Source organism: Herpailurus yagouaroundi, unplaced genomic scaffold (genome assembly GCF_014898765.1).
Source record: "Herpailurus yagouaroundi ecotype Mexico unplaced genomic scaffold, PumYag 193, whole genome shotgun sequence".
Taxonomy (NCBI): domain Eukaryota; kingdom Metazoa; phylum Chordata; class Mammalia; order Carnivora; family Felidae; genus Herpailurus; species Herpailurus yagouaroundi.
The window spans coordinates 1,085,262-1,099,060 of NW_024412424.1; the positions used below are offsets into that span (position 1 = coordinate 1,085,262).

At 53.5% G+C, this 13,799-nt stretch overlaps 1 protein-coding gene across 11 annotated transcripts in view; it reads right to left on the reverse strand.

Moving 5' to 3' along the window:
- The window catches only part of EPS15L1 (epidermal growth factor receptor pathway substrate 15 like 1), a 98,237-nt gene that overhangs the window by 18,693 nt on the left and 65,745 nt on the right, over positions 1–13,799 (reverse strand). For 7 of the 11 annotated variants that reach the window (XM_040444801.1, XM_040444799.1, XM_040444800.1 and 4 more), the window contains 4 exons: positions 13,073–13,209; positions 8,773–8,833; positions 7,769–7,851; positions 1,393–1,525 (listed from right to left, as the gene is read on the reverse strand). In XM_040444801.1, coding sequence (XP_040300735.1) covers positions 1,393–1,525; positions 7,769–7,851; positions 8,773–8,833; positions 13,073–13,209 — 414 coding nt within the window. The remainder of the gene's footprint in view (positions 1–1,392; positions 1,526–7,768; positions 7,852–8,772; positions 8,834–13,072; positions 13,210–13,799) is intronic. The other 4 variants (XM_040444807.1, XM_040444809.1, XM_040444803.1 and 1 more) reach the window with 3 other exon arrangements.

Genomic DNA, 13,799 nt, shown 5'->3' on the forward strand with positions numbered 1-13,799 from the left:
ATGCAGGTGCATGGGAGCACTGTGTGAGAACACATACAGGCGAGGGTGCACGGGAATGTGTGCATGTGTGCACACGCGTCTGCACGTGTGAGCAGCACGTGAGCATGTGAGCACGCACATAGGCACATAAGCGTGAACCCATGCGTGGGCGGGGCGTATGCAGGCGTGTGCACGCATGCTGTGGCTCCCTTTTTTCAGGTGGAGCACGGAGGCCTGATGACTTTCCATCAGGAGACTGCCAGGGTCCCCGTAGAGCCGCCCTGCAGGCGGGGCTCCCGTCCTCCTGAAAGCAAGCCGTAGCTCGCTCAGGTGATATGACAGGGCAGGCGGCCTCTTAAAAATAACTTCCCCTCCATTCACCTCTGCTAAGAGGAGGACTTTGACGGGTGGACCTTGTGTGGGATGACTGGAGGGCCTGGGACCAATGACCAGCTGCAACTAGAGAGTTCCACGGGCCGCCGAGTGAAGCCCCAGGTGGACTGAAGGGCAGAAGCTAGCTCAGGCAGGACCAAATTTCGAGGGAGCGTGTGGGTCTCCTATGGCCACCCACTCAGGACAGCGTCGCGGAGACTGCCTGAAGCCAGGGCAGCAAGAAAACAGTAAGCAGGGGTGGAGGAAGGGGCTAGGAAATTGCAGTGAATCCCTCTGCCACTCGAAACAACAGCTTTCTCCTTTCGAGTCCAGCAACCTGGCCTGTCAGCCTGTGGCCATCATATGAGACAGAGTCCCCACACAAGCTCTGAGTCCTCAGCCTCCTCAGGGGGACACCTGGGCCCTCTCCTGAGAGTGGGGCCCTAAGGGCAGGACCGAGAGAGAGATCAGCAGCACCAGCCACAGCCAGGAAGGGCCAGGTCTACAGGAAGCCCCCTGCTTAGAGCTTTTCGGGAGCGACACCGGGCGGGAGCCAAGCAGAAGGGAGCCCAGAGCCACCTGCCTCCTCCTGCATCCAGCACGGCCAAAAGGACCCCCACCCCAAACCCTACGCCGAGTCCTTAACCAGCAGGGAGGCACTGGATGGAGGGGGAGGCCTCAGCCAACTTGGAAAACAGCTCGGGTGGGAGGGGAAGCCAGAGGGGCCACCAGATCTTGACCACACACGCCACCACAAGGGCTGAGCCCTGGGCCTTCTGGAGACCACCCCGGAGGCCCACACTGAGCCTGGAGCCCAGGGGCCCCCAGGACAGGGTGAGGGTGGGTGGGATGGGAGGCGTGCTCCAGGCACACACTGTGTACAGACCCAGGCCTAAGCGGTAGGGAGACCCTCTTGCGCCAAGTGTGGGGCCCCCGACATCTGCTCCACTCTGGTCTGGTGAACAGAGAAGCCCCTGGTCCCCCTACCGCCGCCGGCCTGCGACGGGGGGCGGGCGCTGCGAGAGAAGAAAGCGTACTGACCGCTGGGCGGTTTAGGCCGCGGAGGAGCAGGTTTCTTCGGAGGCAGAGCGGGAGTGTCCTGTTTACTTTTAAAGGGGTCATCTGGGAATCCTGCCCCTCCAAAGGAGGAGGTGAAAGGACCAGAAGTTGGGGGCTGTAAGAGAGGACACGAAAGAGAGGCAAAAATAATCGTTAAAACGGAGGCAACGGATGTCCATTCAGCGAACGCTCACGTACCGAGAGCCTCGGCGAGGCCCCCGACCCTCCGGGGCTCTGCGGCACGGCCCCACGGGGACCCGGGTCTCTCCCAAGACCCCTGCTTTCCTCCACCCTCAACAGCCAGGGTCCTCTGGCCTGTGAGGGGCAAGCCAGTGAACAGAGAGCAGGCGGGAGCCGCCCTGTGCCTTGATGGGCTGATGTCACAAGAGGGGTGTGACCTGCCACACGCACCATCCTACCCACACAGGGACACTGAGTCTTTCCTGACCCCAGGGTCCCCTGGGCCTCCTGCTCCTGCTTCAGAGATGGGCCCCGCCCAAGCCCTCGCAGTAGCTGCAGTCCCTTCCGTGTGCCGTCTCCGGGCTGAGCACCGGGTCAGAACGGCAGCGGAGCACCCCCTCGCCCCCAGGTGGCCCGAGGGTCCTGCTGCCCCACCCACTCCGGCCGGCACCGGCTCAGCTGCCTCTGCCAGGCTCCTCTCACCTCCAGCACGGCCCTTCCACCCCCACCCCCCCACCTCAAATGCAACTCAGAGCCTCCCTCCCAGTGAGACAGATGCACAGGTGGGCAGGGGGGTAGAGGGGACAGGTAGGTGCACAGCAGTCTGCAGCCCCAGTGCCCACAGGTGGCCTCCACAGCGCTCTTCAAGGTACAGGGGGACTTCGGCAGCGCCCCCTCCCCCCCACTGCCCGATTCTTCCGCCTCATCCCTGCGGCCGCCCCATCCCCTCGACAATTCCCCGGTCCCTGGAACTCCTTGCGCCCCGCTGCACACAGGGTCTCCAGCTGGGACAAGCTCTACCTCATCCACCCCGATCCCCTCTTGTTCTCAGAGACTGACCGAGCCTCACCGCCGCCCCCAGAGTCCTTTCTGCCAACTGTGCCTGCCTGATATCCTGGTGGGACGCCACAGGACACACATCACCATGCGCAGGCACGGGCCCCCGCCCAGGTGGTGGGGCAGCACCCGTGGCGGGCCATGACTCGTCTCCGTGGGCAGCTCATGCGCAGAGTGCCAGTACGGTGCCGGGCCACGACAAACCCCCAGTGGCAGACGGACGAGCTGCAGATGGGCTAGCGCAGGTTTTGGGTGACAGGGCCTGAGTCCTCCCTCCTCTGGGATCCAGTCATGGCACACAGCTCCCCCTCCCCTGGGATCTGAGCACAGGGACGATGACGTGCAACCCCCGCCCCAGGCACGGTCATAGACACCAGGCTCCAGTGGGGAAGAGGTGGCCAGCCCACAACGAGAGGGACATCCTGCTGGGCAATCCTGGTCCCCTCTACCAGCCCTCCGAGGCCTCTAGGGTGGGAGATGCTGGCTCCTTGCTATCTTCTCGTCTTCCCAACAACCGCTTCCGTTTTACACACAGGGAAACTGAGGCACAGAGAGGCGATGCAGCCTACAGCCACAGAGCACCTCAGTGGTGGAGTCAGGGAGTTAGGAAGCCACGTCATCTGCCTCCGGGGCGAGGGCCCTCCACTGCCGGCGGCCTACCCCCTGCGATAGGTCTGGGGCCTTGAACCAGGCCGAGCTCTGTCCTTGGGCCCAGAGAGACACAGGTGGATGCAGCCAAGAGGCAGAACAGGTCGCGGGGTCAGTGGGACAGCAAAAGCCCTGAGGAAGACGGGGGTCAAGTGAGGAAGACTCAGCCCCCTGCCAAGACCATGCCGGGCCCCCAGGAAGCTCAGAGCAAGAGGGGCAGACGGGGCTGGCAGGACTGTGGTAGGGCAAGGAGGTTCTTCCCTCCGCGGCCACTGTCCCCCCGTTCTGGGCTCGGTGGACACCTGTCCTTTTAGGAACAGAAGGCAGGGAGTCCTGCAGCTCAAGTTTCTGGAACGTCTGCACAAAGAGTGCAGTGGTCAGGAGGAGGCCGGGAGGCCCTGCCTGGGCTGGAGGCCCGGCCCTGCCACAGCCAACTGCTCGGTGCCTCAGCTTCCTCATCCGTGGAATGGCCATAATGACAGGCCCTCGCTCTAGGGCTGCAGCAAAAATGCAACGAAGTCATGTGTAAACAGCTCCAACAGGCACCCCAAAAACACTGGCCCAAGATGGCAAAATGATCATGCCAAGGGTGTGGCCGTGGTCAAATTCTTTTAGATGCCCATAGGAACCTGCGGATGCCCCATCAGCTACTGATGTTTTATTCCTGCCGTTTCCCATTAACCATAGACCCTGCCCCTGGAGGGCGACAGCGTGAGAGTTGAGGCGAAGTGTCAAGGTCTATTTAGAATCTGTAGTCTGGGAATGGGGGTAAGGGATGGGGGGCAAAGTTGCTGGGAGAGCATGTGGGTTCTGCTCCTGCCCCCGCCATTCACCAAACACAGGCTCATGCGATTTCTGCACAACCTGAGACAGGCAGGCGGGAATCAAAACCAATTTCTTAGCAGGGAGGTGGCATGACCAGCCCAAAGGCCCCCCACGTGGACCCCAGTCTTCGTCCCGACTATTGGGAACGCACCAGCTCTGGAGTGGCAGCTGGAGCCCTCTGGACACACCCCGCTGTGCGTCGGGTACGCGGGGCTCCGTCCATCCAGCCCACGAGCTGCAGCCTGGACCACGAGCCATAACGATGGTCCCAGCTGGTGGAGGGCACTTGCAGGCCAGGATGTCCCTCTGTCCCCTCTGTGCTCAAACCCACTGAGCTGGTGAGCTCCCTCCAGTGGGACAGGGCTCCACCCATAAAGGCCCACTCCCACCACGTCCGTGAGCCACAGCACTTCTAACACCACACAGCCCGCGAGCAACATTTCCGAATCCCAATTTTCACAACTCCAGGTTTCCCAAGAAGCCTCCTCTGGGACCCGACCCGTTCCTCCTCAGGCTGCAGCTTCAGGGAAAGTCGCTATTTTTAGAAGGGTTTCAGTAAAGCCGGCAGGGGCTCTCCGGGCTGGCACAGCGTGAAGCGTGCTCAGAAAGAAAAAAAAAGAAAAAGAAGAGAAAAGCCACTATAAAAAGCACCTCTGAGAGGAACATGTTTGGGTTCACGGTTTAAAGAGTTGGTTTAAAGCAAGCTACTCTCACCTTTTAAGAAACGGCCCTAAATAGGAATGCATAGCTTTAAAAACCACTGGGAAAACAACTGGAAAGGGCCTGACCACCAGCCAAGGGCTGCACGGATGGCTTTTTTTCCATGGGGGGAGGGAGTGAAATAATTATGTTCAGGTCTTGTTCTTACTCTCAGATGCTCAGAATTTGTTCTTAAAGCAAGGGGATGGATTAACACGGGTCTAAAAACATCTCTGCGGGTCGGGGGGTGGGAGGACCTCCCCTGCCAGCAGCAAGCCCGAAGATTCTCCCGAAGGAATGTGCTGGAACCAGCTCTCTGGCAGTCACCTTCCCTCCGCACCGCCACGCAGAGGAGGACACCTCGACTTAGGGTGGAGTCAAGAAAGGGCTCCGTGTGCATCGCCTTGCCACCCCACTCAGAAGGGGAAAAGCTGGCAATGTAAAAAACACACACAAAAAAACAAAACCAAGAAGCCAAAAAAAAAAAAAAAAAAAAAAAGCCTTCTCGCCACTTTACTTTCATTTCCTTCAGCATTTTATTTATACACACGATGTTTTTCTTGAAAAACAGAAAGAGAACCGAAGGGGAAAACAGAGTCCTACCAGGTTAGGGCTCGGTGTACAGCTGGACAAGTGGCAGGACACTGGGAGGTGACGGGAGCGTGGAAACAAAACAAAGGAGCACTGGAGACAAATTTTCCACGGCCCCGTCCAGCTCCGTCCAGCCAGTGCCTCCAACAGGAAGGGGCCACCAGCTCTGGAGTCACAAGTGCACGTGTGTGTGCGGCCTGATCGAGGGACACGAGGACAAGGAGAGGGAAGCCCAGAGCCCATCCAGACTGGCCGCCCTGCGCAACCCCCGCCAGCCCATGCAGCCTCGATGAGGACACCTCTCAAAAGGGCACCTCTTGTGCCCTTGTCCTTGTCTCAGCTCTGGCCACTGGCGGCTCACTCCCTCTGTCTTTGGGGCCAGCCTCCCAAAGGGAGAGGGCTCGCTCCGACAGCTGGAGAATGCAATGCAGGCCCCTTCGTTTGGGGACTGCTGCCACCGTGTGGCACAAGTTTTCTGCTTTCAAGAGGTGATTTTCCTGCCTACTAAGCAGGGATGAGAAAGCGAAGGACGCACAGCTCCACTCCAGGAGCAGGGAGGGCCGTGTGTAACAGCCGCCAAGTGATAGGCAAACATCCGAGCAAATCTCCTGTCCTGGGGCCTTCTGGCCAATCCCAGACAGCATCCTGACCGTCCGAGTCCCAGCGTTCCCACACGAGGGACGAGGGACGGAGGCTTGCTCCCCGCAGGCACTGCAATGAGAGGCAGCTACACCAGCACCTCCGAGCTCCCTCCTGTGACAGCCGATGGCTTAGCAGACACCCTCTCTCTGGCCAGAAACTGGGTTTGCTACCTTGACGATGTACGCTCAATGTGCTTCTCTGAAAACCCGAACGGAGTCTCAAAGGTTTCTCAGAAGCCGTGTGCCACAATCACACATTGGCTCACCACAAGCGCTCAGTGCCCAGGCGAGTGTGCGTCCCTCAGGCTGAGTGCACGTGGAGCCAGCAGGCCCCCCGGGAGCTGGCTCGGCAGGGACAGGCGGGGGAGGGGTGGGGGGCTGCCCAGCAGGGGTGGGCAGCGTGCAGGAAGCAAGTGACTCCTTGCTGCGGATGCTCGGCTCCCACGTGCTCCGGGATGCCCTCCCCAGCTCCCTCTCCACCATTTGGCTTGTGAGTCTTCCCCACTAGGAGGTAAGACCAGGGATGGGGACAGGCTCCCGCTTGTGGCCACCACTCGCCCCCACACACACCACGGCGATGGCACCTGGGCTGGAGCAGGTGGATACTGAAGACTGCAGGAATGAGTGAAGAAGCATGGCTCTGGGGCCGCGGGCTGTGAGGCCCTCACCTGCCTGCAGGGACTATCAGCAGGCAGCAGAGCACAAGTGGGTCCTCGGGACGGGGCCCTGAGGCCCACATGGGGCACACCTAGTGTCGCTTTCCCAAATTCTTATCAGAGAAGTACGTACTCATACTTAAAACCAAGGGACACTAAAGGTTATGACGAAGATCCGCAGATCCTCGGACCACTGCCTTTCCCACTCACCATGGCCGACGTTTTTGACTTCTTAGCGGTTTCTTCTGAGATTTACCTCTATAATCATGGGCATCTACTGTTATTTCTTGATCTGTCCATTTTGGACATGATCTACTGACTTTTTGCTACATTAAAGATTTAGCATTCTCAGGGCAACGCTCAGTTGGTGGGTGGCTCAGTGGGTTAAGCACCCGACTCTTGATTTCGGCTCAGGTCACGATCTCATGGTTCATGAGACAGACCCCCACGCTGGGCTCTGCACTAAGCATGGAGCCTGCTTGGGATTCTCTCTCTCTCTCTCTCTCTCTCTCTCTCTCTCTCTCTCTCTCTCTCCCTCTCTCCCTGTCCCTCCTCCGCTCATGTTTGTGCATTCCCTCTCAAAATAAATAAATAAATGATAGAGCTTCCTAGCCACAACTCCCAGCCCCTCGCACAACAGGACCCCGACACCACCAGGGGCTATATTCGCCTGACCGTGGCACGCAGCTACTGCCCAGCCCGACAAGTGCAGGAGTGTCATCTGTCTTGAACCTGTGTATTTGTTCACAAAACCCAGCCCTCACTTTCCAAACCCTTCTCGGGTTCTCACAGGCAGCTCCCACTTACGTAACCGGCCCACGTTCTCTGGATCCCTCCCGCCTGCCAGCCTGCAGCCCACAGTTCCAGTCTCAGCTGCACACACACCAGGCCTGGCACCCGTGACCCTCCTGAGTCCCCTGTGCCTAATGCCTTCTCTTCTCTGGGTCTGTGCAGCCACAACTTTATTGCCTAAGATCTGGCAGCTAACAGACACCAGTAGGACTGGGGGGAGCCCGCGACACGTAGGCCTCGTGGAGGGATTCAGGGCTCTGGCAGTTTCACTCAGAGGAAGGGAAATGGAGCCAATCACAACCACAGGCATTTTCTAGACCCTGCCTGCCGGCTCACGGCCTCACATGAGGATGCGTTTCAGAGTCTGACAGGTGCCGAGGAAATACATACGTGGTATTAATAATTATGCCTGGCTGCTCACGACAAGACCACGACAAGAGGCACAAAGACACTGGCAGAGGCACACGTGCTCCGTGGGTGGGGCTTTACCTTGGACATCTGGCTGAAGTCGGCAAAGCCCTCAGCACTATTGAAGGACCCACTTCCAAAGGGGTCTAAGGTTCCAAAGGGACCTGCAAAGTGGCACCAACAGACGCAGAGTTACAGGGCGCTCAGGGAACACACCTCCTGGGGTCAGGGTCAGGTGCTGCCTCTCCATATTCCACGGCCCCCAGCGTGGGACATCTGAGGAAGTGGCCAGGGCCGTGCACCTGGACGCAGGCCCTCAACAAGGCCTCCCTGGCCCCACCTGCGCTGGCTCATGGTTGGTCTAGCTCGGCCGGAAGTCTCTTGCTGTGACGGCCGCCTAGGGGACAGCCACAGGGACTCTGTCCCATCTGTACTTCTAGCCAGCACTGCTCACGGTCAGCAGAGGAGTGACAGGTGTGGAAGCACAGCCCGGGTCAGGGAGGGGGGTGCAGTTCTGCAGTGACCCACCACCAGCGCCATGTATGCGGGGAGCCTGTCCGTGCAGTTTGCCAAGCTTTCTCCTTTGAGGGGGGCAATTTGCCTGGATAACCCCCACACCCACCTATGGTAATGAACTCTATCGCCATCAAGCACGAGCTGCTAGGCAAGGCAGTAGGACCAAGCAGGGACTGTTCCCCGGAACCAGGGGGAGTCCACGAATGCTCCCCTCCCTCAATGCAGAAGCCAGTACCCTCGGTCAAACTTTGGATTCTTTTAGGAAAAAGATCCTAAGGTACAAACCAGAGATCCGTAAGGAGCAATGAGCAAACAGCAACCAGTAACAGTGGTGTTATTACTGACTTCATCCCTACTGCCGGCCTCCCTTTCCACAAAGATGAGCAGTGGCGGGGGCAGGGGGAGGTATAGCTGGCTTTGGCTAAAGTGCTTCCGGCGAGGATCTGGGCGCCCCTGGCTAATGACATAAACTCTGAGGACACACAGCTTTGGAAATAAAACCATCACCGGGTGGGCTCCCTCCACTGGCAGCAGGGAGAGTCAGAAGGAAAATAAGCCATCGGTCTCACCTGATCCTTTTGAGGAGACACTGGAGGATGAAAAAGGTTCACTGGATTCAAAGGGGTCGAGCTGAGTGAAAGGAGAGAGGAAGAGTGAAAAGCAGTTCACTCATTTACCCAGCCATTCGTTCAACCACACACTGTCCCGACATCTGGTGCTGGCCACGAGGAGGATAAAATGATTTGTACTAAACCCTGGTGGAGTAAAATCCCCACAGGCCAAACCCTCCTGCAGATAACGCCTCTAAACTCTGGACAAAATACAAAACACAGGTAAATACAAGCAACCACCCTAAAGCTCAGGAAGTGAACCAAAGCAGGAAGACTCTGGACGAGAATTCAAGGTGGGCAGGAACGAACAGAACCAGGTTGAATCTTCTGTCTGGACAGCTGTAATCTGAGGGCTTTGCGAAGCTAAGACCCCAACAGAAAACTCGCCGTCCGGACTCTCTGGAGGAACAGAGCAGTATCCAGTCACCACGAAAGAGCACTCAGGATACACAGGATACGTTTCTAAAGAACCAGAAAAATGTGGCCAGTTCTCAAGGGAAAAGACAATCAATAGAACCAATCCCAAGACGCCCCAGACGCTGGAATTCTTAGATGAGGACGACTTTAAAGCAGTAACAACTGTGCTCAGTGAAGTAAAGGAAAATACTCTTCAGAGGAATGGGTAGATCTTAGCAGAAAAACAGCAACCACACAAAGAAACAAATGGACATTCTAAAACTGAAAAATGTACACTATCTAGAATAAAACTTCACTAGGTCAGCTACACAACAGATAGAGAAAAAAGTAAGTGAGGCAGAAGACAGATCTGAAGAAATTATCCAATCTACAAGAAAAAAAGAGAGAGAGAGAAAGAAGAATGAGAAAACAGAGCCTCAGGGACTTGTGGTGACATCAGCAAAAGCTCTAACATATAAGTAACTGTAATCTCACAAAGATAGAAGAGAACAGGGGAGACAAAGAAAATGTTTAAGTAACAGCCCAAAACGTGCAAAGTCCAGTAAAAGACATTTAGAGATTTATGAACCTCAGCAAACCCCAAACAACATAAATACAAAGAAAACCACATACATATGCTTCACAAACTACTGAAAGGCAGAGAGAGACAGAGAGACAGAGAGGGAGAAAGCAGCCAGAGAAGAACAGGATGGTACATTTGGGAGAAGAAGTGCCTGAGACTGACGGCTTCTCCTCAAGGACAAGGAAGGCCAGAAAGCAGTGGAACAATATCCTCAAAGTGCTGAAAGGGGCAAAAACTACTAGCTCAGGCAGCGATACCCTTCAAGAATGACAACAAAGCAGACCTGTATTAGAAGAGGTGCCAGACCAAGTTCTTCAGGCTTAAGGAAAAGGATAATGGGAGGAAATGTCAGATCCGGAGGAAGGAATAAAGAGCAAATGGCAAATATATGGGCAAAAATAAACAGACCACTTTTTTCCTCTTTAAAATTTCTTTTACATACATACAGTGGATTAAGGCAAAACTTAAACGACTGTCTTCCAGGCTTTATGACGTATTTAGACATACTATATTCGTAGGACACCTGTAACATAAGAGGAGACACGGCTGGCTAGGGAGGAGGTGGATAAAGGGATCTATCCTTTAGACAGGATCGTTATCCCCCCAAGAAAATCTGGCTGCAAGTTTTCTACATTTTACATAAAGTGATGTAACGTTCACTCCAAGGAGCCTACGAAAAGTTAAGGGTGTATATGGTAATCCCTAAAGCAGCCTCTAAAAAATAATAGAAATAGATATAGGTAAAACAGGCCAAAAGATACTCGAAAATGGAATTCTAGAAAATATTCAAATAGTCTAAAAGAAGGCAGAGGGGTGTCTGGGTGGTTCAGTCGGTTGAGTGTCTGACTCTTGATTTCAGCTCAGGTCATGGTCCCAGGGTCGTGGGATCGAGCCCCACATCAGGCTGTGCACTGAGCATGGAGCCTGCTTAAGAGTCTCTCTCTCCCTCTGCCCCTCTCCCCTAGTGCGTTCTCGCTCTCTCAAATAAATAAATAAATAAATAAATAAATAAATAAACAAATAAATAAATAAATAGAAGAAGGCAGAAAGGGAATAGAGTGACAAAACAAAGGGGATAAAGAACAAGCAAATAATAAAATAGACTCAAATCTAACCACAACAATAACTGAATTAAATGTTAATGGTCTAAATACTCCATTTCGAGGGGCGCCTGGGTGGCTCAGTCGGTTGAGCGTCCGACTTCAGCTCAGGTCACAATCTCGCGGTCCGCGAGTTCGAGCCCCGCGTCGGGCTCTGGGCTGATGGCTCAGAGCCTGGAGCCTGCTTCCGATTCTGTGTCTCCCTCTCTCTCTGCCCCTCCCCCATTCATGCTGTGTCTCTCTCTGTCTCAAAAATAAATAAACGTTAAAAAAAGAAAATTTAAAAAAAATTTTTAATAAATAAATAAATACTCCATTTCGAAGGCAGAGATTTCCAGACTGGATTGACCAGCAGCCCCAACTACATGCTCGCTCTAAAAAACCCTTCACATATAGAAACCCATTTACTGAAAGTAAATGGATGAAAAAAGGTATAGCGTACAAAGAGTAAGCATAAGGAGGATGAGGCAACTATTTTAATAGATAGAACAGATCTCAAGACAAAGGTGTCACCAGAAGAAGAAAGAAAGCTTTTATAATGATAAAAGGGTCACTGAATCACGGTGATACAACCAGCAGAAATGTGTAGGCACCGGACAGAGCTTCAAAATACATGAAGCAAAACTTGACCGAATTAACGGGGCTACAGACAATTCCACAATCACAGATTTTTAACATTCCTCTCTCAGCAATTGGGAAAGCTATAAAACAAACAAACAAACAAACAAACAAACAGAAAACAGTAAAGACACAAATGATCTGAACAGTACTATCAACCACACTGATGTAATTCGCATTTATAGAACCCGACAACCATAAACATTCTTCTCAATTATACAGTATGGACACCAATGCAAACCATAAAATGAATATAAATAAATTTAAAAGGACCGCAAAAAATACAAAACATGTTCCCTAGGAGCATATTTAATTAGAAATCAATACTATAAGACACGTAAAAGAAAAAAAAAACCCAAGTATCTGGAAACAAAACAGTATTTTAAATAACGCATGGTTCAACAGAGATAGCACAAGGGAAACTAGAACATACCACAAACAAAAGGCAGTAAAGACAGAACGTTTCAAAATGCGTGGAAGGTGGCTAAGCAGTGCTCAGGGCAAAATGTGTAGTTTGAAAACATTTATATTAGAAAAAACGGTCTAAGATCAGTGACCTGAGGTTGAATCTTCAGATGTTAGAAATGGAAGAGCAAAGTACTAACCCAAAAGAGGAGGAAGGAAATAATAAAAAGCAGAAATCAGTGAAATAGAAACAAACAGGAGGGGAAATTAACATAACCGAAAGCTGGTTGATGGACAAGCTCAACAAAATTGATCCACAGAGAGTGAGAACACACATCACACACAGCTCAATACCAAGAATGAAAGGGGGTCCCCGCGACAGGTCTCACAGACGGAAACGTCACAAACCAATCCTGGCCTTCAAGAAACTCTGGGTCTAGAGGGACAGACAGGGCACGTTGTAGGGCTTTGGAAGAGATATAGCCCAGAACATGAAAGGAGGCTATAAGCCGCCCTCCCCTAGACATGAGAATTCTCTGTTCAATCAGAGTCACTGTTTTGCTTTTCAAATCCTAGCTGACAGCCATTTAATGCAGTGTGTTGGGCCTAACACTGCAAAACACACGGTCCGCTAGATGCTGGGGGTGGAGAGGGGCACGTGAGTGCCTCACACACTAAGTGCTGCCAGGAAGATGGCAGGGTGGTCATGTGGAACGTGTGATGCTTTGTTTTGTTTCATTTTTGTTGGGAGACGGGGTCGCAGTGGGGGCAGGCGACAGAACAGAGAAGCCAGCCAGTGGGCCTGAGCTGAAGTGACAGGGGCACAGGAAGGAACAGAAAAAAGAGAGCTATTCGGGGCCCAACCCATCCTGACGCGGGCTCAGTGCACCTCTGAACGTGACCCCTGATTCATGGGACAAGCCTCACAGGGACTAGTCACCTCACCTTCCAGGAGTAGGACATGCCCGCAGCCCAGCTCCCGAAGAACCGTGTGGCGCTCACGGCCTACGCGCACACGTGTCAGGCTTTGCAAGCTCAGTCCGCACGTTGGAGCCCCGGACTCCGCCCGGGGGTGGGCGGGGGATAAGGAAGGGCCACTTTCGTGTGCGCCATGGGCACACACGGGCAGCACCTAGGCCTCCCAGGTGACACTCACCTTTGAGGGTAAGGAAGGGTTTTTCGTGAACGGGTCTGAGGTAAATGGGTCATTCTTTGTCTGTTTCTTAAAGAAGTCGTCAGGTGCAGAGCCACGGAACGGGTCGCTTTCTTTGAAAGGATCCCCTCCAAATGGATCTAGAAGGTGTTTTGGAAAGTGAAGAAAAACATGCTCCATGAATAAACAACATTGCTCTTAGTGAAAGAACCCAAACATAAAAGAGTGTGTAGCTGACTGATGCCCTTTATATGAAATTCTAGAAAAGGTAAAAACCATAATGACAGAAAGCAGATCAGTGATTGCTAGGGACCCGGGGATGGGGGGTAGGAGGCAGAAGAGAACCTTCTGGGATGATGGAAATGTTCTCACCTAACTCAAAACTCATTTATTAAAACTCATCTAATTATACACTTAAAAGTGGTGAATTTTGCTGTGTATAAATTACACCTCTCGACAAAGCTGACTTTAATAATGAAAACACAGGTAAATCCAGAGATAGACAGCAGATTGGTGGTTGCCTGGGGCTGGGGGAGGAGGGCGTGACTGCTCATGGGGATAAGGTTTCCTTTTAGGGGATGGAAACATTCTAGAACTACACACAGGTGGTGGTTGTACATTAAGAATGTACTGAATGCCACTGAACTGTCACTTTAAAAATGTTGAGTTTTGGGGCGCCTGGGTGGCACAGTCGGTTAAGCGTCCGACTTCAGCCAGGTCACGATCTCGC